Source organism: Podarcis gaigeae, assembly GCF_964106915.1.
Source record: "Podarcis gaigeae genome assembly, chromosome: 3".
NCBI lineage: Eukaryota > Metazoa > Chordata > Lepidosauria > Squamata > Lacertidae > Podarcis > Podarcis gaigeae.
In genome coordinates, this window is record NC_139680.1 from 73,976,591 (window position 1) to 74,004,218 (window position 27,628).

General features: G+C 41.6%; 1 protein-coding gene and 1 long non-coding RNA gene across 2 annotated transcripts; one reads left to right on the forward strand and one right to left on the reverse strand.

Moving 5' to 3' along the window:
* Positions 1 to 2,657: 2,657 nt before the first annotated feature.
* Positions 2,658 to 14,815, reverse strand: LOC310841628. The gene is made up of 3 exons (XR_014562628.1): positions 14,692 to 14,815; positions 13,330 to 13,484; positions 2,658 to 12,913 (listed from the first exon to the last, which is right to left on the reverse strand). It is a non-coding gene; the product is annotated as an uncharacterized lncRNA (long non-coding RNA).
* Positions 14,816 to 14,986: 171 nt separating this feature from the next.
* Positions 14,987 to 23,199, forward strand: FAM89A (family with sequence similarity 89 member A). Its single transcript, XM_083732860.1, has 2 exons — positions 14,987 to 15,416; positions 22,089 to 23,199. Exons 1-2 carry the CDS (start codon positions 15,132 to 15,134, stop codon positions 22,245 to 22,247), a joined length of 444 nt encoding a protein of 147 aa, XP_083588986.1. The 5' UTR covers positions 14,987 to 15,131; the 3' UTR covers positions 22,248 to 23,199.
* Positions 23,200 to 27,628: the final 4,429 nt, after the last annotated feature.

Consider the following 27,628-nt stretch of genomic DNA (forward strand, 5'->3'; position numbering starts at 1 on the left):
TGAATAATGGTGAGGTGAAGATTGGAGGGGTGCAGAGATCTGAAGAAGGAAAATATTTTGCTTAGTTGCAATAATTCCCCTACGTTCCTCTGGGATTTAGGATCAAGATGTTCATAGTAACTTTATTGAAAAGGATTTCATGGAGAGGGAGTTATATACTTTATTTAAAATATTTCTATCCGCTTTTAGGTCTGTTGAGGGCCAACAGTAGAAATCAAAACAACCTTTTTAACAACAAACAAACAAACAAACAAAGTAGAGCCAGGAAATAAATAATTGAAAGTATCATTAGCAATAAAAAGTAGCATCTCCCAGCCCAGAAAGTGGCTGTGGCCAGTGTCACAGCTGTTTAATGCACATCATGAGGACTGCTTTAACCTGAAGAAAAACGGTAAGGCTCAGGAACAGCCATACATGCATTATTCTTTGTCATTGTTTTATACTTTGCTATTATTCCGTATATGGTTCTGTATTTATGGAATCCTTCTTGAGATGTTGGCTACCAAAAAGTCAGCAGATAAATATTTCTAAGGAAGGAAGGAAGGAAGGAAGGAAGGAAGGAAGGAAAAATACAATACAATACAATACAATACAATACAATACAATACAATACAAAATACAATACAATACCAGGGCCTTTTCCCTGGTGGTGCCCCATCTATGCCTTGCCCTCCCCAAGAAGGCTCACCTGGCACCTATGCTGTTTTCTTTTTTGTACCAAGTAAAGACATTTCTGTTCTCAGAGTCTTTTAACTACATTTTTTTTGGATTTTGTACTAAAGCTGGCCCTTTCATCTTGTGTTTATGCAAACCTTTAAGCTACTGTTCCATACTGTTTGAATATTTTTTATTGTTGGGGCTTTTATTATTATTTTATTGGTTTTAGCTTGTTGTGAACTTCCTAGAGAGACTCAATTGAATAGGCTGCATAAAAGTAGAAATGCTAAGGTTTAATTTATCTGTTTTAATTTTAGATTCTTACACATACAACACACACATATTATTCAGTTATGCTACAATATTTTAATTCTTTGTATGGTTTAGATTTTTTAAATAAAATCAAGCATTTACCAGAAATCTGTTGTGAAAAATAATTTGACTCTTAGCTGAAGTTTATAGCTACCACATTATTATATGTAATAAATATTATTTTAGTGCACTTTTTCTTTCTTTATATGCATTATTCCATTGACAAGATTACAATTTAGCACTCTTTCCTCTGCTTAATCATGTGTTTCTCACTTATTGTTTTTGACATCAATAACAAAAGGCACAAAACGCTTCATTCTTGCTGGGTGAGTTAACACATGGGGCCTGGTCTAAAGCAATCAGTCCATAACGCTACTGCAAATTGAGATGAGAGGAGCTGCCTAAAGGGAATTGAAATTAGCTAAGACATGCTGTTGTTGCCATCTATGAAGATCAGGGGAGGGAGGCAAGGGGAGAGGTGAACCAACACATTGGCAGAGATTCCAATCTGAACCAACACAGTCATTTGAAAAGGATTGCCAGAGGACTAAAGGCTTTTCTGGCCCAAGCTGTCAGACTTCATGTCACATTAATGCAGTTGGCTGAAAGAAAGTGAGTACTGGGAATGAAGAGGATATAAGAATAAAGTCCACCATTAGCAGGTATATTTTGCTTTACCTCCTTCAGTTGCCATGTTACTACAGTGGCTGAGACATAAACTTCCTATTCTGGAAGAAGAAGAAGAAGAAGAAGAAGAAGAAGAAGAAGAAGAAGAAGAAGAAGAAGAAGGGCCAATAAGCTGGAGCTAAATCCAGGCAAGAATGATTCTGTGGGTGGGCAGCTCCCAAGCTCAGGAATCAGGGTGTGCCTGTTCTGGTTGGGGTTGTAGTCTCCCTAAAGGATCAGATGTGCAGTCTGGAGGTAAACTTTTATTCATCACTGTTACTGGAAGCTCTGGTGAGCTTAGCAGCCAGGAATACCTTTTATCAGTTTTGGCTGTTCCTGGATGATGTTCCTGAACATTGTGGCTTATCACAATGATCCATGTATTGGTAGCCTCAAGACGGATTATTGCAATGTACTGTATGTAGGGGATTCCCTTAAGGTTGGCCCTGAAGCTGCAACTGGTGCAGAACTTGGTGGTTTGGTTGCTGACTGGGGTGGCCTGTGGACATTTACATTTTTGCTGTTCAAGGAGCTGCATTGGTAGCCAATTTGCTTCTGAACCAGATTTAAGGTGTTGCCATTAACATATAAGGCCCAGTTACCTGAGAAAATACCTTCCTCCACATAGGCCTGACCTCTGCAGATCTAAACTTCCAGGCTCCTTCACCACCTGTGAAGGTATATATTGTAGCCACCAGGGGGCAGGCCTTTTCTACTGTGGTGCCCAGCCTTTAGATAGAATCACCTCCACCAGGAAGCAAGGCAGATGCCATCTGAGCATCATTACCCATGTCTTGGTTGAACTTTCATTAACAGACTTTTCGTGAATATTTTAATTGACTTGTTTATGCTACTAAGGGTGCTGTACTGTTGTAAATGGATTTTCAATATACTGTAAAGTTTGGGTTTTAATTTTTGTGTTTTTGTTTTGGTATTCTTGTTGCACACCGTCCTGAGCTGTTGTTTGTAATGAAGTATATAAATGCTTTTAATCATAAATAATTGTGACAGAGAAGTCCAGGGCTGTTAAAATGATTTATCAGCTGGCTTTGTCCAAGGACAGTTGTGCTTAACACAGAAGGTCTTATAGTTACTGCTGGGACATAAATAAGCAGGTAATGTATCAATAAAAGATACATGTCTCTTGTCCCATAGAAGTTGTATCAGAAAGAATATTTCCACTAGCTGTATGCTTCTTCCATCATTCAAAGTTCTGGGGTAAATTCATAACCTGCACTGGGTGGAATTTTCTCTTCCAGCTATATTATACCAACAAGCATATATATGCACATTAAAAATGGGGCTGCTACAAGCCAGTGGTGCCATGCAGTGATGTCCTATGCATGCTTACTCAGAGTTGTTCAACTGTAAGTATACAAAAGATTGCAACCTAAGTACCACAATTTCAGAGAAGCTAGAGAATTTACCCTCATACCGCCATTTCCAAAAGTGCCCTGGTGGGACAATCTTGCTTTAAAACATTTTGATAATCCATACTGTATTGTTTAACAATTCTGTGGAAACTGCAGAAGAATCCAGGATCAAGCTCATTATAATAAAAATAAACCTGCAGCAGCTGCTGAATTGTAGAATCTTTCCCACATCCTCTGACCAGGGAAATTTGGCAAGCCCACTTTCCTTGTGCATTCAAGGTTATTAACCCGGATACATTCACATGATTTAAAGAATAATTTAAACTATGCTGTTATGCTGGGCTATTTTATTGCTATTGATGGGTTGTTGTTGTTGTTTTTTGCTTTATTCTTTAATCCTAAAAGTTGGGATATACAGAAGATAAATAGATAGTTCAATATCTACCCACCCATCCTTGTTTTATGGAATCCAAGGGGGATTTTCCAGCCAGTATGACTAGCACTCCTGGTGAGCTCCTGGTCATGTTGTGGAATAATGAGACAAGTAGAGACGTTGACACAATCACTCCTAAATGTGTGCTCTAAGTGCAAGGAGCCTGAGAGGCTCCTGGCTTTCTTAGGGACAATGAGCAATGAAATGGGCTTGTACTGTAGATGTCTAAAGATTGGGTTACCTACAACCAAATTGCACTCACTATATGGCAGTGGTGGAGGCAAAAAAGGTGTACTTCTCCACCACAGTGAACTGTCCAGTAGAGCTTTTTTGAGTGGTGAGTGGATTACTCAAATCTAGCCTTCAAGTAGCAACAGTTCACCACTCGGTGCTGTGATACATTTGTGAAGCACTTTGAGTTCAACGTAACTTGACACCATGGTTGTTGCAGAACTGAAGAGGTAATTAGACAACTGTCTGAATGAGATTTGTGGGATCAATTATTGCAGCATGAGGATGTAGACCAAATGTTTTCAGGGGTTAGGCAAACCACATGCTCTCTTGACCCTTGCCCAACATGGCTGGTAAGATCTAGTAAAGAGGAACTGAGTGGGTCCATAGAGTGATTAAAGCCTTGTTACAGGGGAGAATCATACCACTCTGTTCTTCAGAGCAGTCAGCATGACTCCTCCTGAAAAGGCCCTCCCTGGACCTTGAGTTATTAGACAACTAATGCCCAAACACCTTTGCCTAAGAAATGGATGTGGCAGGACATGTTTGGATGAAGAGGACTACATGGACTCCTTTTAGTCTGGCTTCAGGCCTGGGTATGCACTGAAACAGCCTTAGTGGCTTTAAATGATTACATTTATCTGGGAATGTTGCCCTGTTAATTCTTCTTTATATCTTGGAGGTATTTGCCAACAGTGTCCTTCTGGAGTGTTTCTGCAGACTGGAAGTTTGCACCTGTGTGTTACAGTGGTTCCACTCCTATCTGCAGAAAGTAGCATTTGGGGACACCTGCTGGTTTCCTTGGAGTTTATGCTGCAGGGTCCCACATAGTTTTAGTCTCCCCTCCCCCCTCTTGCTGTTCAACATCTATGTGAAGCTGCAGGGAACTGTCATCCAGAGATGTGGGGTGTCATCAGTATGTGGGTAACAACTAAGATCTCTTCATTCCATCTGAATCAGGGAAGTCTGTGCAAGTGTTTGACAGATGCCTGGAGGCAGTGGTGATCCAATAAACTGAGGCTGAATTCTGATAAGATAGAGACACTATGGATAGGAGACTCTTTGAGTTCAGGAATTAGGGAGATGGCCTGTTCTGGATGGGGCTGAAGGAACGGCTAAATAGCTTAGGGCTATCCTCAATTCAAAGCTGTCGCTAGAGGCACAGGTGGCCTTGGTAGAAACAAGTTTGTTTGTCATCTGTGACTGTTCCTGGACAGGGATAGCCTACCCTCAGTTATCAATGCTGTAATAATGTTATGAATGGATTATTCAATGCACTCTATGTTGGGCTGCCCTTGAAGATGGTTCAGAGGCTGCAGCTTGTGCAGACTGTGGTTACCCAGCAGTTAAGCAGGGCAGCTAGATGAGATCACATAACACTGACAGCATTGCTGTGGCTGTCCTCTTCCCAACCCCCTTCCTCACTTCCTACTCTCCCAGTTACTCCCACTGCTCCACTTATTAGGCAGCAGCAAGAGTGTGTTCATTTTCTCTCTCTTTTTCTGGACAGCTGGGTGCTGTCTGCAAATGTCCACTATGAAATACCTCTGAGCCCAAATGGGGCCAAGAGCATTCTGGAGATATTAGCATGCTGGTGGTTGGAGGTCAGCACTTTGCTTTGAAGTGAGCCCAACTCCAAGAGGTGCTTTTTTTTACAGGGAGACACAGGGAGCCTCAGCTGGCATCTGTGGGCCCTAGGCTTACAGCAACTGCTCCAATTCACCAGACATTTCTCCATAAAATATGACAAGGGGCAGTTAAACATCACCCTTGGAATCATTTACCTTGGGCCCTGAATCTATGATGCACAAGAGCTGCAGTAAATTTGAAAAGGAGGGAAAACCTTTTGTAAACTGTAACTCAAATTTATTATTTATTCCCCCCCCCCTAATATTTATAAGTGAGCTGTCTGCTTCAGCTTTTGTTTTCTGTCTTGAGGCCAGGAAATTTGTGTAGACATGAAAGACTGCATTTGTTTGTTTGTTTGTTTGTTTGTTTGTTTGTTTGTTTGTTTGCCCGAGGGATTTATTTGACACAAGTTTGAATCCAACATTCTAATAACTGGTTCTAATAACTAATCCTAATAAAAGAATTACCTATTTTTCAAGAAAGGGCTGTATGCACAGGAAAGCTGCAACTGGGGCTTTGATGTTTTATTCACAGCCATGCACAAAGAGAAAAGTTTGGCTTGCTTTAAAAAGCAGCTGGTCAATGTCTTAGGACTACTTTTAATTTATTTCTCAACAGTAACACTAAATGCACACGTGCAGCATGGAGCCATATCCATGCATGCTTTACATTTTAATGTATGCCTTGAAATTTGTGTGTGCATAATAAAAGGCACTATCTGAATCAGCTTCCATTAGATGCTACTTCTTATCTGAGACAAATGCAGCTACCAAGACAAGATAAATTAAGGGACTGTCTATGCAAATAATTTAGCTAGCTTCCTCTGTGAAGGGAAAAGCACAGCAGCTGTGACATGATTCCAAAGCCGGCACATTTCCAAAACACACAGAGAGAGCCCAATAACAGTAAACCAAGTGCACGTCAGAAGAAAAAAATACATAACCCAGAATGAACCGAGATGTCTGCATATACTAGTGATAGGACTGAGGATAGCCAACCTTTAATTATTAAAAGAACACTTTCCCCCTCAATATATAATTTGGGAATATTAACTGATACTTAAATCTGACTATTAGCAATATAAATATATAGATAGCTGACAGTGATTAAAATAACGAAGTGAGTTTTGTTTCTTTTAAACAGATTTGTTCCTTTTTATATTTTTAAAAATTGTTTTTAAGTTGCATTCATTTGATTTTTTCTCTCTCTTCTGTTTTTAATATTTTGTTGGGAGCCGTCCAGAGTGGCTGGTGCAGCCCAGACAGATGGGTGGCATATAAATATAATTATTGTTATTATTGTTCTTGTTGTTCTTGTTGTTTCAATTGCAGCATTAAGCACCTGCTGAAATTTCACCTATTGAAATGAATAAGGCTTGAAACTTTTTAACTTCAGCTGGATCAAGATCATGAGTTTTAATGACATGTACTGTAGAGCTACATGGCTCTGTTCCACAATATACATGGTGTTGCTTCAGTTGAAACAGCACAAATCACTGTTTGTGCTGCTCCAGATGAAATAACCTCTCTGGATCAAGCCATTAGTCCTAATGCACACAAACCAACTCAAATCAAGTGCTGCAGCATAACTGGACTTAGGATAACAGTCTCTGTTTTGGGGAACCAATCATCCTTCTACTCCTTTATGGGTCAGCAGTTACCTTGTTCTGTAAAATTTAATTTCTGGCATGTAATTTATCTACAGATTTAAGAGATTACGCTTCTACCTCAGATAACCTCTGCTTAGCATAGAAGCCTGGTCCTTGCTAGAGACCTCCCTGAAGAGAAAAGTCTGCTCAGTGTCACTAGGATAATGAGACAAATACCTTTTTAAACCCTGCAGCTCTTATCTTTTTGCTCATCTACTTTCGGTAATCAGATTCTCCAAGTCTGCTACTGTAAATCAACCTGTACTGTTGACAGCAAAGAAGCTTGTTGCTACATAGCTAGCAAACTAGGTCCTGCAATAGCTGTCATTTTGAAGAGGAAAATAGCTTGTTTCCACCAAAGGTTCTGGAAGGGGGAGACAATTCCAGGAAGATTTGAAACATCGCTTAGAGTTGTGTTCAGTTGAGTCTTGCTCAGACTCATTGAAATTGGTTAAGTTAAATTAGTCATGTCCATTAACTTCAGTGGATCTGCTCTAGGAAGGACTAGCATTGTAGGACTAGCATCGATTACCACCCATAATGTTTGCATTTCCAAAATAGCAAAAGAGGCTTAGTTAGAACTGTTAAATGACCAATTCCTAATATTGTGTTTAGATTTTGTGCTGTCACTATACAGTGGTGTGTCCCGTCTCTGCCCCTTTCCTTCTGAAAGTAGGGCAGGAATTTTTTATTATTATTTCTTGACTATTTTCTGGTTTGTTTGTTTTTAAAAAAACAGGAAGTACAAATGATAAAAAGCCATGAAACAGAACATCATACAAACAGCAAGAAAAGCCCATCTGAACTCAGAATTTTAAAACCATTACACTACATGGGTAACCCCCCCCCCCAGTCAGAAACCAGAGTTCTGACCATAGGATGTTATCTATCTCCTCCCTTCCAACTCTATGCCTATGAGGTGTGTACAGGTTTGAAGCAGCAAAGAACACTGCTGCTGCAAAGGTATGCTATGCACACTTTCCTGGGAGTACATTTTCTATGTACGTTTGCCCAGTAAGTCCTACTGTATTCCATTGAATACAGTAGGACTTACTGGGCAAACGTACATAGAACTGTACTGTGTAAAGAGACTATTTAATGACTTTGATAGAACTGCCACCAGCTTCCTCTCAAAACAGGAAAGAGACCAAGTTTGAGTTGAAGTACCATATTTCCAATGAATAATATTAAGGCTCATTTCCCCCCCCCCCCCCGAAACCACCCAACTCTTCAAACCATACTTTTAAAGGCTACTGATAACATTGGTAATGTATGGCTCACAACATTTCTATGGTGTGAAAAATTCCATTTCCATTCAGAAGAAGATAATCCTTCAATAAAAGAAATCTAGTTTAATACAATGAAACTGAATTTCCAACGCTGGCAGAGAATTAAGGTATTTAGAAAATAAAAGTGTGTGCAAGATGCCTAAGAATTTATGTGGCAGAGTGTTATCAGGTCTTGAAAAAAAAGTAAAGGGGAACGTGGGATGGAGAGAATGTGTGTGTTCAGTTACTTTCCCCTGCTTCCTGATCTCCAATTTGTATGTCTTGAAACTATCCTAGTTGGTCATGATGCTGTAATTACTAGTTTGGCCCTTGAACTAAGTAAATATATATTATGCAAACAATGTCCTTATACTGTCTTAGTCTAAGGAGATGGTGGGCCAACATAGCATAGCAAGAAGGCAGGAAGGATACAGATATGCTAACTGGGGTTTTTGATGGCTCTTTTGCCTCTATACTAACAAACTCACTTGAAATAAAGCTCTTTGTCTCACACTCTTGACTCAGCTCTAGTTAGCTATCAATAAAACTGCCTCCACAGACAAGAGATTTGGACAAAATTTGTTCGGACTAAATTAGTAGTACAATGATTCCACCTGTTATCAAAACTTGGATAAAGACAGTGCTTGGCAGGTTCTTTAAAGTGAAATGCCCCATAATTCTTGTGCTACAACAGAAAGCGATCTCATCTTACAGAAAGACTGCACTTGGAACATGCCCTACTTCTTGATCTTCAAGTTCATGAGGGATCAAGTGTGCGCAATCCCATGTTGATTTGGTTCTATAGTTCACTTCTGCTAAAATTTCTGCAGTAACCCTGGATCTGAGGGTGACTTCCCAAGGGTGGGAAGAGACCAGCAACAACTCCTATTTGCCAAGAGGCTGAGGAGGAGGAGACAGATCTGGCTTCCAAGGCACGTGCAGGAGACAGATCTGGCTTCCAAGGCGTGTGCAGCATTGGCAGCAGCAGCGGGCAATGAATTATTTGGAGCCTGAATTTGCTGCCCCTGTGGATCTTGCCTTCTAAAGTGGTCCCCTCAACTTGTCTCATGGGTGGGCCGGCCTTGAACCCTACACAAAACAGAAGACATGATAACATGTCTAGGCATGACCGTCAAATTTTCAGACACCCTGGATTTTCCCAGTAATTCTCCTGGCTCCATGGAAATCAATATGATGCACCAATCTCAGGTATCGTATTGCACGGACTGGAAAAAGCTAATTAACTTTTGCCTTCAAAATCTTTACTGCATCATGTTTACTGTTACCAAAGAGTCAGACAAGGAGAAAGGTACAGTAGATATCCCTTGCTATGCAAAACTACGAGCCCACTCATCTATTCCTACCCTATGCCTTCTCAGTGAATGCAAGCTATCTCAGGAAATGCATGTTTACTGCAGGGCTCAAATCTCCATTTATCAATGATGTTCACTGGGTGACCTTGGGCCAGTCACCATATCTCAGCCTACTCTACTCCATAGAGTTGTTGTGGTGATAAAATGGGGAGGGGGAGAACCATGTACACCAGCTTAAGCTATTTGGAAGAAAAGTGGGGTATAAATGTAATAATAGAAATCATTCTTTATTATTATATTCATATCCCAACTTTTCTCCAAGGAGCTCAAGGTGCCATACATGGGTCTCCCCCTGAGTATGTCAGGATAAAATTATTGGTTCTACAGGTATTTGTCTTCACACACCCACACAGGCAGTGTAAGGTTCCAGCAAAAACCCACTCACTTTTTCCAACTACAATCCAGAGGTGCACTGATTCACTATAGATCCACACAATCTGAATCATGCTTTTAGAGTCTGCACTGAATTAGTAGCACTGCCAACGCCGTGTTAGACCCACATCACATAAATGGCAGGAGCCATTTATGATCGTGATGATAAAGCCTTCATCTTTCACTCTAGTTCTTGGTTAGTGACATGCAAAAATAGGTATGTACCACCAAATTAAAAACCACTAAGAACTGTTATGCTTGCATTGATAACATAAACACTCTTAGGGTAGAAGTACACCTTAGAAGCCGGGACTTCCTCAGAAAATGTGCTGTATTATCCTGCTCCTGCTCTGTAAACAATGTCCTGTTTCCTGACAGTTATCTTGAGCACTTCCCTGCATCTGCCAGTGACTTTCATTTGTGTGAAGTGAGACTGCGGAAATGGAGAGGGTAATGATGTCTCAACAGAAATTATACTACATCATAGAATCATAGAACTGTAGAGTTGGAAGGGATCTGGAAAGTCATCTAGTCCATCCCCTGCAATGCTAAAGCATCGATGACAGATGGCTATCCAACTCCTGCTTAAAAACCTGCAACGAATGTCCACCACCTTCCGAGGGGGTCCATTCTACTGTTGAACAGCTTTTACCATAAAAAAGTTCTTCCTGATGTTTAGTCGGAATCTCCTTTCTTTTAACTTGAAGTCATTGGTTGGGATCCTAGCCTCTGGAGCAGGAGAAAACAAGCTTGCTTTATCTTCCATGTGACAGCCCTTCAAATATTTGAAGATGGCTATCATATCTCCAGAGTACATAGCTGTCATGAGCCAGAGTCAGAGATCAGCAATAAAAAAACCACTGGTGTCAGTGAAGTTAACTCTTTATTGAAAGAAACTAAAACAGTGCAGGCGTAGTGATCACAGCAACTCTTCCCAGTAGGTCTTTCTAAGGTTCCTCCCCTGGTTCCTTCCCCAGCAGCCTAAGGCTCTGGCATCTTGCCTCTCTTTGCTTTGCCCTCTTCATTTCTCTGTGTGTTTTGGGAGACGGGGGGGGGGGGTCACAGCAGGAAGGGGAGATACTCTGGCTTATTCAGCAGCCTGCCTCCAGTCAGCCTTTTGACCTCCCCTTTGCTTCTACATCAGAAGTCATAACTGCACTCTGCCAGAGCCTCCTCCTGTTCACTAAACCCTGTTACCTCTTCAGCTTCTGACACCTCCTCCTCCCAGTCTTCTCTTCTCATTGTTGTCCAACCACCAATCCCCTGGCTCTGAGCTTTCTTTGCCTGGAGGTTCCCTTGGGAGTTCCCCAGCTAGTGTCTCCCATTACTTCTCTGCATCCAGCCAGTCCATGACAATGTCTGACTGCATTCAGCTTTCCCCTGCCCTTGTATAATGAAACCCAGTAGCACATGATTACTTCCTCCCAAGATTCCTAGTACTTCCACTTTATCAATTAGTTTCTCCCCTGTTGGTGAGGACCGGGTCCAAGATAGATTATTCCCTTGTCGCTTCTTCCACCGTTTGGGAAATTGTCAGTGAGGCAATGGAAGAATTCTTGGCATAGTTTGTGTTCCAACAGATATGGGGTAGTTGAAGTCTCCCAAACTACTATATCTCTCCTTTTTGAATGTTAGGATATCTGCTCCAGGAAGGCTTCAGTCTGGCTTGGAGGTTTATAGCAGACACCCACAGTAAGGCTAGTGTAGTTTCCTTCTCCTACAAATGTTACCCATACAACCACAATCTGCCTTCCATGCTCCAAGTCGTGGATCTCTTCACAAGTGTACACATCCTTTATATATAATGCTACTCCTCCTCCCTTCCTGTTTGGTCTGTTTGTTCTGATATATACCTTACCATTTCTACATTCCAGTAACGCCTATTAGGTCATATTTGCCATACTTTATTGAAAGCTCAAATTTGTCCTGCTTGTTTCCCATACTCTGTGCATTGGTAGAAACTGAAACCATGAGTCATTCCCTCCAGCTGTTTCCTTCTTGTAGTTTCTTGCCATTTATCAGGTTTCTGTAGCACTGCCTCAGTTTCCTGTGCATCAATGAAGCTATTATCCCCAGTATCAGGTGCTTCCCTGTCATCTGTAATATCGTCTCCATCACTCTCAGGATTTAGTTTAAAGCTCTGAAGGGAATGGGAGAACTCAGTTGCTTTGTGGGCAGTTGTTATTTTTCTGCTCTGAAGCAGTAGGAGTTGTAGGAATGAACACATAGAATTACATAGGTTGCATCAAGGTTATGTCTTGGACCAAAAATGGTAATACAAATGTATTTATATTAACAGCCAATCCACATGCTCATTTGATGCACTATGGATGCAGTCCTATACTTGTTACACTAGATGAGAGGTAATGTGATATATTGGAAGCCCCACTATGCCTGCACAACACTAGATGACAGATACAACTGCACAAAGCCTCAGATATAATGGTGGGGCACTCTGTCAATGCAGATGTAGCATTGATGAATATAGTTAAAGATGGAATAGATAAAATAGGCTAGAGTCATGCTTAGAACAGTGGTGGCACAGGGAAGGAACTATTTGGAAATGGTTTGCATAAAGCATTTTGCCTCCAGAAAATCTGAGGAAATTGCTAACATATCTCACCTTGGGATGAGACACAAACATCAAACAATAAACTTGGCTTCACCTTCACTTTTTCTATTATCTTGCATATTCTTTCCATTTTCTTCACTATTTCTTTCACAATATCCATTCAATCTAGCTGCTCATTTAGGTACACTGAAATGCCCAGTTATGAAAGTACTATGCTGCTGCATGCATATTTTACTTAGCCTAGAAAACAGTTTCCTGAACTTTTATCTATTTCATGCGCCAAAACATCTGGGCTCCAAATGTGTCATTGAAATCCTGTTTCCTTTGTTTCCTGTGACTGAACATTGACACTGTTGTCTCGGGGATTGCTTTCAGTGACCTAATCCAAAATTATTTGTTGTAAGATAAAGTAAAATGTATTTTTGATTTTTATATTACAGTTTACATTTAAAATTAAAAAATAATGAGTAAATACAGCAGATTTTAAAGCAACACAGCAAATTAAAAACAATTTCAGCTAACAATTTAAAAAGCTTTTTCAGTGGTGATGCCAAAATAGTGGAAAGCCTTCATAAAGATTTACTACCTCCCTTTCATTTTCTGTTTAGATCTTTTCTTAATACCTTTTTATTTCAGAAAAGTTTCCCATGTTTAGTAATTTGCTGCTTTCAAACAGGCTGGGGAATCTCAAGTAGCAAAACAAGGCCAAACGTTAACAATTTAAACTTGGATGACATGACACCACATTCAACTACTTTAAATAATACAGTATACAGATATTTTCACTTGCCTTACCTTGGATAGCTGCTGCCAAATTAGGCAGTCCTTGGCTAGTAGAACAATGGCATGGCTCAGTCTAATTTATCAGGAAGTTTCTCACATCCTAATTGTGGGATTAGTCAGCAAATGTGACGGTGTCCATGTGGTAGAAAGATGATGCAACACGGTATCTTTAAAAGAAAAGAAAGTTGGGTCCTGCTTCACATACTTACAACTGAATGCTAAATGTGCATAAAAAGATTCAGAGTCACACTTGCCCTTTTATTTCCCTGAAGCAGATGTACCTACTTGCTTCTCTTCTATAATTTTAGTTGGAGCCTTGCATGTTGCTTTGTCATAGGCAACATACTTTATTTTCTTACCCACAGCATGCCCTGCTTCAAACACTCCCTTTCTAATGGAATAGTCAACTTGGAATAATCCCCTTTCTCCCAGCACCATTCATTTATTCAGCATTATTTGTTTCCTTTGTTTTTTTATATTAGTTGTTATTGTATTGTTTGTTTATTCACACATCAATACTCAAGGCATAATGCATATATAACATTACCCATATGCACACAGGCAACACCTGTTTTGTTTTATTTCTTCCACCCTCTCCCACAATCCCAACTTCTAAAGGAATCCTTGCTAAAGGAAAGTAGCTACTCACTTATCATCTTCATGTGTTTTTGGTACCATTACATCTAATTTATATTCCTCCCCACCTCATCCCCTTTTGATTTACCTCAGATATGCCCAACTGAAGAAATTTTTTAGCAGTGTTGCATACCCCTCCGCTGAAGAGAAAGAGCTGCTATCCCTGCGCAGGATAACACTTTAGAGATTAATCTTCCCCAACCTGATGCCCTGCAGATGTAGCTGGATGAGATGAGTGTTTCAAGTCCAAATTATCTTGAGGGTGCAAAGGTTGCCTTAGATATTTCAACCCCCCCCCCCTTTCCCTCATCTTTTACTTCGGACCTGCCTGGCCTATATTTTATTTTGTCCTTACCGTGGGTTTTTTTTCCAAGCAATAAAAAACACGTGAGCCACCTTGTTGAAACGTAACAAATAATAATAAGAAAACGTTTCACATTCACATTCCCCGCCCTCACAGCTCTTAATTTACCTCAGACCCTGGTTCCCAACGTGGGGCACAGGCCCCACAAGAGTGCAATTTGATTTTTTTAGGGGGGCAATTCGAGAATTAACAGTTAATGGCATTTTAGCCTTCCTCCACGTGAATAGAAGTTCACTTTTTGAATAATAAGAATTATATGTCGCGGGGAGTATCAGGATTTTAGAGATGCTTAGGTGGGGCATGGCCAAAAAAAGGTTTGGAACCACTGCCTTAGACCAAACTGCCTTACTTATTTACGACAGCTCTTAATTTACCTTGGACCAAACTGCCTTTCCCCCCTTCTTTTTTTAAACTGCACTCTCTTGCTAAGCTATTCCTTCTCAGCAACCCCGAATAACCCCCCTTCTTCCTCTCTCTTCCGCTTTATGACTAGCTGAAGAAAGCGAACCCCTCCCGGCCGCCGCCGCGCACTCCCCGAAGTGTTTCGGGTACCATTTTGCGTCTATTGTGCCTTCTTCCCTCCTTCTCGGGCCCGCCCTGAGCCCGCCTCTTTCTCCCTTTCACGGCCTGTCTCTGTTGCGAGGGCGGGCCGAGCGGGGCCGGCAGAAGGGAGGCGGGCCCCGAGCGGAGCCGAACAGAAGAGAGCCTTTCTCTGCGAGGGAAGGAGGCGGAGGCGGCTCTTGTTTTCTTTCGCGGCAGACTTAGCTCAGCTGGGCTGAGGGGACCGGCTGGCCGCCTTGCCCCGCCGGGTGCCATGAGTGGGTCGGGGCTGCCCGGAGGCGGCAGCGGCGGCGGCGGCGGGTCTGGGTTGCCTCCCCTGCCCAAGAGCCTGAGCGGCTTGTTGAATTCTTCTTCGAGCGGGGTCGGCCCGGGCGGAGCAGGCGGGCGCTGGCGGGACCTGGAGCGGCTCTACGCGCAGAAGTCCCGCATCCAGGACGAGCTGAGCCGCAGCGGAGGCGGCGGAGGGGGAAGGGGATCCCCGCGGCCGCCCAAGCCTCCCAACCTGGACGCCGCTTTGGCCTTGCTGCGGAAAGAGATGGTGAGCACCCGCCAGTTTTTGCTCTCTTTTTTTGCGTGTTTGTGCTTGGTGCAAGTCTTCCGCCCCACCCCCTTTTTAAAACTGCTCAGTTTTGAGTCCCGGGACCTGGCTCGAGAACGTCGCCTCTGAGCGCGTGCAGAGTTCAATTCCGGCGCCGGGAGGCTGTTGGCGATTTCTGCTCCCCTCGCGCGCATGCCGGTACGATGCACACGGTGGAAAGGAAACCTTTTGTTTGTGGCAGGCAGGGTTCGAGTTTTCATCCCAGCTCCTTGCGCAAAAAAAGGCAAATGCTCTTCTCTACTGCGATAACAAGAGGTGGCAGCACCCCAGTTGCTGGATCTGCTTCCCAAAGGAAGTGAGATAGGACTTGCCCCTCAGCAGCCCACCTAAAAGAGACCAAAGTCCCCTTGCCTGTGAGTAAGCACATGGGTGTGGCCAGTGCCTTTTTTCTGGGGGTACGCAGGGGTACGCATACCCTAAGCATTTTCTGAATCTAAGTTTGGCCTCATTGAGGGGCAGTATTTCAATATGAGTAGGAAAATGAGAGTACAGTACCCCTAAACATTTTTTTAGAAAAAAGCAATGGGTGTTTTGGGGGGGGGCAGCTGCCCCCAGTCAACAAAAATAAAGAACTGAGGTTCTGCCTCCCCCCCCAACGAAAATCCTGCCCCCCTCCAAATCCTGGCTATGCCCATCAGTAAGCACCATTCAGTTCTGGGGAGTTATGGTCGGGATTGTGCAGTAAGACACTTTTCCACCAAGCCCTTAGTGTTTACCTGTTGCAGACTCATTTTTTTTGCTCTCTTCTTTTTACTTTAATACTGTTTTTAGTTGTAGAGTTTTTAATTCTTGTTAATTGCATTTGGGGCTCCTTCTTGGGTCCAAAAGGCTGTATATACACATTTTTTAGGGATAAAGATATAAAATCTATTTTTAGATAGATTTAAAAGCGATAAAGGTGGAAACTGGAAGCTGTTTTGCTTATTAATCACTATGGCTACCTTAGCTGTGCTGAAGACCTTGGGCAGACCCTGTGGAATTTTTATACTTATTTATTTACCCTTTGAACAGTTGTGAAACTGAGGAGTTCAAATGGAGAATTGCCAGGAGGTAAAGGGGGTGGGGTGGGGGCTGCCATTCTAGAATGACAAACCCAAAGGATGCATAGAGCTAGATGTGCAATTCTTTGGGCCTAAGCCTGTGGTGGTTACCCAAGTTGCAGTTAATGGATGCAAGACCTATCTAGGGATTGTGACTGAAACATTCCACATGTGAGAGAGAGAAAGAAAAAGAAACTCAAAAGATTGGCAAAATAAAAAACAAAATCTCGATAGCATCTGAAGTATGTCACTATTATCTTTCCTTTTAAAGCTCTTTTCTCATTCTGTCCTTCTCTTTATTTCCTTCTAAAATAAAGTACTTAAAAGCTATTTCCTCTCAAAATGATCTTGTTCACTCTTTCAGTTCCCCTACAAATTCTCTTTAATTAGAATTCATTCTGTGCTCTAGTCATAGTTGCATATTGTACAAGCTCACACCTGTTCTTTATATTCACTCTTTGGATCAGAAGTGTTCTGTTCTGTTTCAGAAACTGGAATGTGACTTCTAGTAAGCAGGCTGCTTCTTTCCCACCTTTGACTTGTCTTCTGAAATGTAGGTTAATTGGCTTAATGGGCTTTTACTTTGCACAGGATTGGTACTTGGGCTGTGCACCAGATTGCTTACAGCAGCAGATTCACATTGGTTTTTAAATGCGACTACAAACTGAAGTGCTTCAAATATTGTTACACTAGTAGATCATGTAAGCAAACAAAGTATGGGCTATATTCATTTTGAATATCAAGCATGGCTTTTTGTCTTATAAACCTATAAATCAAGTTAAGAATGAATCCTTTCATTGTCCCAGAAAAGCTTTTGCAATCTAAAAGGTTTTCCCATTTTAAGTGGTACACATATGCCTTTCATGAGACAAAAGCTTCAGGTTAAACAAGCAACATTGCTCTTAGTGAAATATGACTGAATTATTAGGTATGCAGAACTTTTCCTTTGGATCAGTAACATGAAACTTCCAAAGGCACACCCCTGATTAAGTAATCTGGAGCTATCTTTTTTCCTGCTGTAGGAAGGAAGTTGCAATGGTTGACAAGTTTTCGTAGAATTAGGATGTCAGCTCATGAATACGCACAGCATGTGATCACTCTAAATCTGGCTATTTTAAGATGTGATTAAAAGGTATTTTCTCTTTGCAGTATTTGTGGGATACTGCTGTCAATCTGCACATGGTCCTTGGAAATAGAACATGAAAGCATCATAGCATTGTCTAGCTCGGGCCATATGTGGTGTACGTATGGCGCACTGTATGTTAGGAACCCTGTAAACTCCCTTCAGAAAACAGCAAAGTATCACTTTAAAATACAGAGTATTAGAGTCAGACACCTTCTCTTACACATGTCCTCTGTGCATTCATGACAGTGCCCACCAATCACAATGTGGCATGCTGATGACACCCTCAGCTTCGCTGCACAAGGAAGAAATTATGTGAGGTGATGGTGAAACATCAACATCACCTTGCCCAACCACACAGATAAAATGCAGCGCTGCAAACACATACTAGAGTGCCCTTATCACTGTGAACCACTCTGGTGCATCCAGTCCAAATCCCATAACTGGGATCCCTGCAGGTGCCCTTGCACATGGGCTGGAGATCAGTCTTTGGACAGGAAAACATACAGGAAGGATGGGCATTCCTGGCATATCACCCAGCCTCACTTTTGCATGGTGAACCTTTGGCCTCCCGTAGGCAACCGTTCAGCCCCTGATGGGGAAAGAGTGCCTTTGTGAGAAAGAAAAGAGATCTTTTGCATGGTAGGAGGAATGGAGATAACCAGGTGGCGGGTGTGTAAACAGAGTAAGAAGAGCTGGGGCAGTGGATTTTAGCTCTCCATTAGCTTCAGTAGGAATGTTTTTAATTTACACACAGCCAAGCTTGGGGAAGCTTTGAAAACCTGTTGTTCCTCCTCCTGACACACTGCCCATTTTTTATCACTCTGCTGGTGGAATTGCACCTCGTAAGCCTGGTGCTATGCCAGTGTCAATCCCCATCACCACTGTTTATCATCAGCTAGTGCAAAGAGACCGACTGGCATTTTGACACCCCTCTCATCCGCAGTACATGGTGCACAGCTTATTACTGTAAGTTTGTCTACTACAATTTGGAACTGTAGATATTCCTGACTTCACTAATGTCATTGCTAGTCAGAAGGTGTATTTATGGAATCTGGAGCCTGGCTGTGTGGTTTCTATTTAATGTTGAGATTATATCTCAAAGGTAAAAAACAAACAAACCCTAATTAGATGGTATCACACCCTCCACTTATAAATCTTACTTGTATCTTTTGGATAGAAAATGAAATTGTATGTTCTGGTAAGAGATATAAACCCAATTGTTTAGATTGCTTTTCTGATGATACCTAGCCTGCATATTTGTCTTGCTCATCCTTCGTCCACTTTTATTTATAATTCTTAATCTTGCCACCCCCACAAATACCTGCAGTTGTTGTTTACCTATGATTCATTTCTGTTTTCCTTATGAATAACTAGTTGAACTGTAACACTGCTAGCCTTGCAAGTTAGTTTTGCCCATTAGTGGGAGGTGAGTGTTTTGCTTTGAAGGGCAAATGAGAAGTCATCACTAGATCCACCTTAAGGGGAGAAAAGCAAGCTTAATTTCTGGTAGTAATATCATTTTTGAAAGGCAGAATAAAATAATGTGCTATGATCTTCGACACTGCAATGCCTATGCTATTTTTCTTTCTCTACTTTGGGGGCGGGGGGGGGGGAGCCTGGCATGAGTTGTGTGAAAGGCAAGAATGAATGATGTGAGGTGTTTGATTATATTCATATTATTTTCCTAAATGTCCTTGTGAATAGCTGCCTGTATAAGCTGAAGGTAGTTGCATATGGCTAAAAAACAGAAGTCCTATGAACCAAAAAGTTAAATACATTAAAAAGAACATTTATGGCATAGTGCAGATAATACAAAGTACTCTTGTCTTCCACATTCATTCAATTCTCCATTACTGTGTAGGAAGGAAGGAGGCAGGTAATATATGATGAAGTAAGCCCTGAAAGAAGTTCTGTAAAATGCTCAAAGACTCTTGTTATACCTTGGGCAGTTTCTGTATTTAATTCAAGAATTTAAGCGTTCAGAACAACCTGGCTTTGTACTTCATTCCTGTCCTTACTTTAAGCTACCCAGCTTCTGATGGAGTAGAATGCTCTCTTTTAAAATGCTTGTGTGAAAAGCTGGGAGTAAATACGATGGAATTGTTGTAGTAGCTGGCTGCCATCCACAAGTGCTACAGCAAGCAAGCATCAAACTGAGTGTTCTTCAAGGGGCAGACACGCCCACTCAGGATTTTCTGGGCCCATGTGGATTATGTATTTTGCCTTACTTGCAAAAGAGGGCATACATTTGCATACGCTTTGTGTCATACGCAAATTTGTATTCTCTTTTGTGGGGTGGAGGACCATAAAATAAATCGGGGGCCATACAGGAATAACATGTCTGTCCAACAGAATGGATGGTATCCAGCTGACTGCTTCTATTAATGCAAATATTTCTCCTTTTCTTTTCCCCCTCCACACTCCCCAAATTTGCTTTGGGAACCCCCAGAACAGATATGGGGGGTGTAAGGAAAGGAGATGGGGAAGTTCTGGATTTCTATATAAGGAAAGGCATAACCTGTTAAATTACTGCTTGCCACATAGCTGTTAAACGCACAAAAGCTCAGTTCTCCCTCAATGCTAACCCTAAACCATGCAAAGAACTCATGTTCCATGATTTGTAAACCACTTATGTTACTGTATATCTGTCATCAATTAATCATAGGCTAGCAATACCTCATTCAGTACAAGACCAGATATGGTGTTTCAGCTGGCTGGCAGTGGGGGTCACAAGAGATTTTAAATTTACAGTTATTTTGGTTCAGATGCCTATTCTTGAGTAAAGATTACCTTACATTGTTTTAAAGGAGGAGTGTCTTTTATGAGCATATGTTACAGCTATTTATTTATTTATTCCTAGTAAAAACTACAACAATATTACCAGCCAAGGTGAAACAGCTATCTTTTCTTCTTTTTAAGCAAAAAGAAGTAGTTGATCCTTTGACATGAATATATTCATTTAAGTGCTCTCAAGAATCCCCGTTTCCTCCCCCGCCCCAAGAGTGGAAAAGCAATCACCTTCCATATTGCTGCTATACCTCTCCAGCTTCATTTCTGTAAAAACAGAGGCACACACTTTTACGAGACTAGAATACACTGAACTACACTGCAGGGTTGTCACACAGTATTATCTTCCGCCTCCCCGCTATCCAAGCAATATCAGCACAGCAACACAACTTTTTTGCAAGGATGCTATAACCCACACTTTCCCAACCTCACCACACCCTCCCCCTGAAGCAATATGGATAGGGTAATGATGGGTTGTATTTATATTTGCATTGGTAGGATTTTTTTTAAGTTTGCATACTCAGGGGGAAAATAAACTAGAGTTCAAAAGAGAATGGACTCCTTTCTTTGCTGGTGCTTTTTGCTTTGGGGTAGACATGTTGTTGCCCAATCACAGCTGTGCTAAAATCCTGGATTTCTCAATTATTTTCTTTGTGCAACAACCACTTATTTACCAAGGAAGATGAACAGGCACCCTCAGAATGAACTAGACAGTCTCTGGAGAACAGCTGAGTCATACAAGTACTAGAGAAGACCCCAACATGGCTTCAAAATGAATGTTGAAGTCTTTTCCCATTGACCCTTAATTTCTCAAGAGCACTAGTCAATCAGAGCTCTGTTTCACACACTGGGTTAAAAACAAAAACACTGAAAGGCAGGAATAGTATTATATCTCACAAAGTGATTGCTTTGAATGGTACCTACACACTTTGCTTCATCATTTTCATTCTACAAGGGCTAGAGACAACCCCTCCCCCCAACCAATCAAATGAGTGTGGAGCTGGGCCTGATACAGCAGTCATCCCTGCACCAGTTTGCCAGAATTGGGTTCTGTTGATTTCCTATGAAGTAGAATTCAAAGCATATCGAGGGAGGGGGGAGAGAACGCTGAATGTTTCCTCAATTCATTCTTTCGTTCCCATGAAGTTGCTTTTCTCCCATAGGGACACACTGACTAGAACCTTCCACCAGGGGAGTAAAAAACAAAAAGGAGGGAGTTTCAGTCCCCCTTCTCCCACCAGCCCAAAGTGCACCTTAAACTACATTTATTTCCCCACTTTATAAGAAATTGGCAGTGACCCACTTCTGACACAGCTCTGTGCTAATCACATCTGGTTTCTCCTTAATGCAACATCAGCCTATGGTTACAGATCCTCTGCTATTAAAGAGGGCATGGTAGCATTACTTAAGCATCAGGAATGTTTTGCCACGCTGCTTCCTGCATACTCCAGCTTCCCCCACAGCTGTTTCTTCCTTACTTCGGCAGGGTGGAATCTCCCACGTAATTTAATTATCCTGCTCATGTTGTGTAATTGTCAGGTACAACACTGATCTTCTGAGTGAAGTCATTGTGGGGAGCAAAATGTGCAAGCAGCAGCATTTTAGAAGTAAAATTAAGCCATAAATACTAATATGTGTGTATGTGTTCTCTTCTACAAGGTTGGTCTCCGGCAGCTAGATATGTCATTATTATGTCAACTATACTCCCTTTATGAGTCAATTCAAGAATATAAAGGTGCCTGCCAAGCTGTATCAAGTGCAGACTGTGCATATGCTCTGGAAAATGGCTTTTTTGATGAAGAGGAGGAATATTTCTAAGAGCACAACCGTTCCCTGGAGTAGAGCTGAGATCATCGGCGTCTAATTGGAACTTAAAGTGCATTCCTGCCTTGTGCTGAAGAAAAGACGCTCTGCTACTTTGCAGCCCATTTATTTCTGGCATGCTGTCAACCCGAGTTACACATTGTGTGAATCCTCCTTTAAGGAAAGCCATGTGCGACAAATTTTAAGGCGTCCTCAAGCATGTTTGACAGGCCATGTCAGTATAATTTGTGAACTGGGTGTTTCCAGTTTGCACATGTTGGAAAATAACTTTCTATTAACTGTTGCTTGGGACCATGCAAGGAAGAAATGACACCTGGAGTGTTCTGACATGTAAAACATTATTAGTAATAATTATATATGTATTTTGTAAACATTTGAATAGTCTTTGAACTGGTGTTTTGACTTTTTAAAGAAAGTCTTGTTAAAAACTCAGAGCATTGAGGACCAACATGTACCTTCTCCAGTACTGTATTAGATAGACTTTTTAAAATCTCAGATACACTTCTAAAAGCCTCTTACCATATTCTTTTCCATCCCAAAGTTTACAAATGTTAGGAATCTTACCCTCTTTCCCCAGTGATCAGTTCACTCTTTCACTCACATAAGTTTTAGCTATTTTAATCCAATCAATTTAAGGTTTTGTAACACTTGGTATATTTTTACACAAATACAGTGAAAGCAAATGGGTCTTCCTTTTTGTGAGCTTATATAAGTGTAATTAGATTGCTTATTCAGTGAATAGTAATATAAATTTCACACAAACTGAGACCAACAGCAGTATTTTATACTCCTTAATGCTTGGAAGAGAGCTGTGAACTTTGTATCTTATAAATCCAAAGGATGTGTACAAATTATTTGTATGTTATTCTATGCAGCTTTGTTTTTTTTATACTATTGTAACAGAAAACTCAAGCTTGACCTGTAATTTATTAAACTTTATACCAAACATGGTGTGTGTATGTAAATAAGTAAAATTATCTAAGTACAGCCAAGCCTGCCTCCTTCACAAATAAAACACAAACTGCCACCTCAGTCATGTTGTCAGGTTTTGCACAGAGGGTGCTTCCATAAAGGAATTTTCAGGAAACCAGTACATTCGTACCTTGGATCTCAAGCGCCTTGGCTCCTGAACAAATTGGCTCTCAAAAAATCAAAATTCAGCAGTGAGTATTCTGGTTTTTGAATGATTTTCGTAAGTCAACTGTCCAGTGTGGCTTCCGCAGCTTCTGATTGGCTGCAAGATGCTCCTGAAGCCAATCAGAAGCTGCATTTTGGTTTTCGAATGGTTCCGGGAGTCAAATGGACTCCCGGAACGCATCCTGTTTGAGAAACAAGGTACAACCATACCAGGATAGTCACCTGCGAGACTCGATACAGAGTAAGTCAGTTGCAATGGGACTTAAGTGTAGCTATTTTAATCTGGCTGTAACTTAGAAATTCTTACTATTGTAAAGGTGGTGTAATTTGCTTGGCTTTGGCTTTCCACCATGTACACAAAATATATAGCAGCATGAACACTTGAATAGCTAGTTTAACTAGTGACCCTGCAATCGCAACCAAGTAGGGCCTTTGTTGGTGACAGTGCCTGCAACCAATGAATTTGTACTGAGGGCACAGCCCTAGTAGATTCTTGTATTGCAGACACCACAGTGTCCCCAATCCATCAGTAACTTGGGTAGCAACATGTCCCCAGGACTACCTGCAGACAGTGGTCTGAATCTCCTTCATGCTTCACACAAGCATTGTTTTGGAGCACAATTCACACAAGCTACAACACACTTATGTAGCCTCTGGAGCAGTGCACAATCTACCTGGGACAAAGCCTGAAGCTCTATCCAGGGAGAGAAAGATTCGTCAAGTAACCAGAGAGAGGTGCAATAGCAGCTGTAGACAGTGATAGTAACAACCTCTAGTGGCTTTGTTGCTTGTTGGGAAGTAAGGAATATGCACACATAGCTGAGCCAATTGGGAAGATTGCTGCATAGACCAATAGCCTATCTGCTGCATTTGGCCCATTCCAACCACATGTCAACCCATGTGATGAATCTCCCCACCACCCTTGATATTTTGCCTGATAGGTGAGCCTTGCTGGATAGCAGTCCACATTTCTGCATACTTCATTCCTCCCTCCCACCCACTGCAACTGCTTCCTGCATTCCGACAGCAGCATACACCTTACACATTCAGAGAGAAATGCCCCTTCACAGGGAATCTGCATGTAGTTGCAAGACTGGGTTTGGACCCAATCTAGCTAAGTTTTCTGGATAGCCAAAGGCCAAAGCGGGATTTAATAATAGAATTGTAGAGTTGGAAGGGGTCCCCCAAGGGTCATCTAGTCCAACCCCCTGCAATGCAGGAATCTCAACTAAAGCATCCATGACAGATGTTTTACATTCACTTACAGGTATTTATACCCCACTCTTCAACTCTGAAAAGGCTTCCACTTGGGAAAGAATGCTCTTTCCAGAGCTGATGGTGGGGAATTTGGCAATCTGATGTACTTTACATATGTATATTCAACCAAGCTGCAGGGGGATATAGTCTTTTAACAAGATAGTATTTTTAGCTAGACTATGTGCCAAGATACACACTTATTTACTCAGGAAAGCCTTGAACTTATGCAGGCTTTTGCATTACTAAAGAAAGGGAACTGTTCTCTTTCATGACATATCTGCAAAACGTAAATCCTGCTATTGAGATTCCTATGAAACTACACAAAGTTTAGATTGCTCAACTTCGTTGTTTTGGTCTGTTTCCACATATATTGAGCATTCTTTGGAGATTCACAAAAACAGCAGGATCTCAGGAAAGCAACGAAATGGCTTCCTGCTGTGGGCTTCCCTCTGTTGCCCCAAAAAAGAAGTCAATATCTCTTGTGTCAATATTTTGAAATGTAGTTACATTTATTTTGGGTGAGCTACAGAGAATTCATTGGGATAAGCTACATTTAATGACCTTATTAATGTCTTCAGCAGTTAAAAGACTTATGAAGATGTTTTCAATTTAAAAAGATGTAAAGACTCCAGTTTTTCTCATGAAGCAAAAATACTACAGGGAAAATGTATCATACAATGCCAGTTTAATGTTCAATGTCACCCAGAAGCCTGCCCCTCCCACCCCCAAAATACTGCTTTTAAGGCTACAATATTATGCACATTTTTCTGACAGGCAATCCCCATTAAATACAGTGGGGCTTACTTCTGAGTAACATGCATAGATCAGTAGCAGGACAGCAAAGAGGAAGAAACAGCTATGGCTGATGCCAGAGGCCAGTCAAACACCAAGACTTGGAAACCAGTAAACTGCTCACTGAGCTGGCTATGCTACCATTTTAATTTTGCATGGGATTCCTGGCAAAGCCAGATGTTGTGTATGTCTTTCTCTTATTCTGGCCTTCCCAGGAGCCCAGCTGAGAGAAGAACCTGTCTGTTTTCTCCTCCATTTCTGCAGTGCACAGATGAGTTGTCATGGAATGGCTGAATGCAGAGGAGTTGTGGGGGAACCCCTCTAGGGAACCCCCAAGGGAAGAAAGCTCTGAGCCAGGGGATTGGTGGTGGGAAGACAATGTGTGGTCAGATGGAGGAGAAGACTGGGAGGAGGAGGTGTCAGTGGCAGAAGAGGTGACAAGGTTTAGTGAACTCAGGGTTTAGAAGCTGTGGCAGAAAGCAGCTCCGACTGACTCTGAAGTGGAGGCTGGAGGGCAGAGTGGTCAAGAGGGAGAGTAGAGGTTGCTGATGAATCCAGGGAGTCTCCCCCTCCTGCTGCAACCTCTCCCTCCTGGTCTACCAGAACACGCAGAGAAATCAAAAGAGCAGAGATTGATGGTGCACAGACACAGTCTCAGATTGCTTGGGAAATAACCTGGAGAGGAGTGGACTCAGTCCTCACAACTTCCTCATTGGGGCAAGACTTGCTGGGAAGAGTTGCCGGGATCACTAGGCTTGCTCTGTTTTGGTTTCTTTGAATTAAGCGTTAACTTACCTGACATTGTGTTTTTTATCGCTGACCTACATCTGACTCCGGCTCCTGACAGCATGTGAATTTTACCTTTATAGTAGGCTAGTTTCTATACACATCCATCTCAATCTTCAATCTAAGACAGCAAGAAGCATCAGAGTTCAAGGACACATCCCAGGCAGGAAAAATACTGGAGGTACAAAGCAGGGCTGTTGAGGGGTGTGGCTTGGGGAGAGTCCCAAGGACCTAACAGCCCTGGAAGGCCCCATTTTCTTCTGCAAGGCCACCAGATGTTAGTGGACTACAGCTCTCATCACTGCCTACCGCTGGTCATGCTGCTTGGGGCTGATAGTTCAGCAACATCCGGAGTCCCACCGGTTCCCCACTCCTGGTTTAGAGTTTCATGCAAAACAGGCCAGTGTTAACTATAGTACAAATTAATGTACTAAGGCTGAATTCCTATACTTGGGAGTAAATCCTTATAAACTCAGCAGGATTATTTCTCAGCAGTCATGCATAGTATTTCACTGTACTTCCCCTTATTTGGAAGTAAGTTTCATTGCACTCAGCAAACATTTTGGAAGGAGAAAGTGTTTTGACACTAAATGCTATCTTGTCCCTTTCTGCAAAGTCAAATTTTCAAGATTTAATAATTCATGTTTTATTGTGTTATGACCTCTTGTTTGTATATAACATGTCTGCTCTTAAGTCTGTGAGGTTTTATTTTGGGCAGGATCCCTCCCTCACCTCACAAAAATGTTTATTTATCTCATCAGCCTGGTGTCCAAGCACACAGTGCTACCCCTCAAGGGTCAAAGAAACCATTCAGTGGAGTTGAGAGGACTGGCCCATGTGCAGTAATTCATGGGTTCATTTTAGACTTCCGGAGCTAGGCTCTGTCACAAACAATAATTATGCCTGTCTGAATTGTGCCAGCTATCGCTTAAACTGTTTCGACTGGTTAAACACAAGAGCCTTTTGAATCATTTAGAATCCGGCAGAGCCAGAATGGCTGTATCAAGATTCCAAGAGGAGAAATATATATTTTTAACTCCGTCTATGGCTCTTTTTGTTCAAATTCATTCAGCCTAGTCACTTCTGATTTAAAATGTACTTAATGGGAATCAAGCTGAAGATTTTAAATTAATCCAGTGAAACTTTGCTAGATTGGTAATTAAAATGACATGCTAGGATATATTAAAGAATGTAAGATTAATACACTTACACTTGGAATTTCTGGTATGGTACTAAAAGCTACTCTTTCAAGAAGCTGAAATGCAGCATAATTGATACAACACATTTTATTGAACCAGCTAGTCTATAAACCTGGAAGAAAGCATTTGAACTCCATATTTTGAATTAAGTTTAGGTGTCCAAAGGCGTGGTGATAGGGAATAATATAATGTTTTATGCTAACA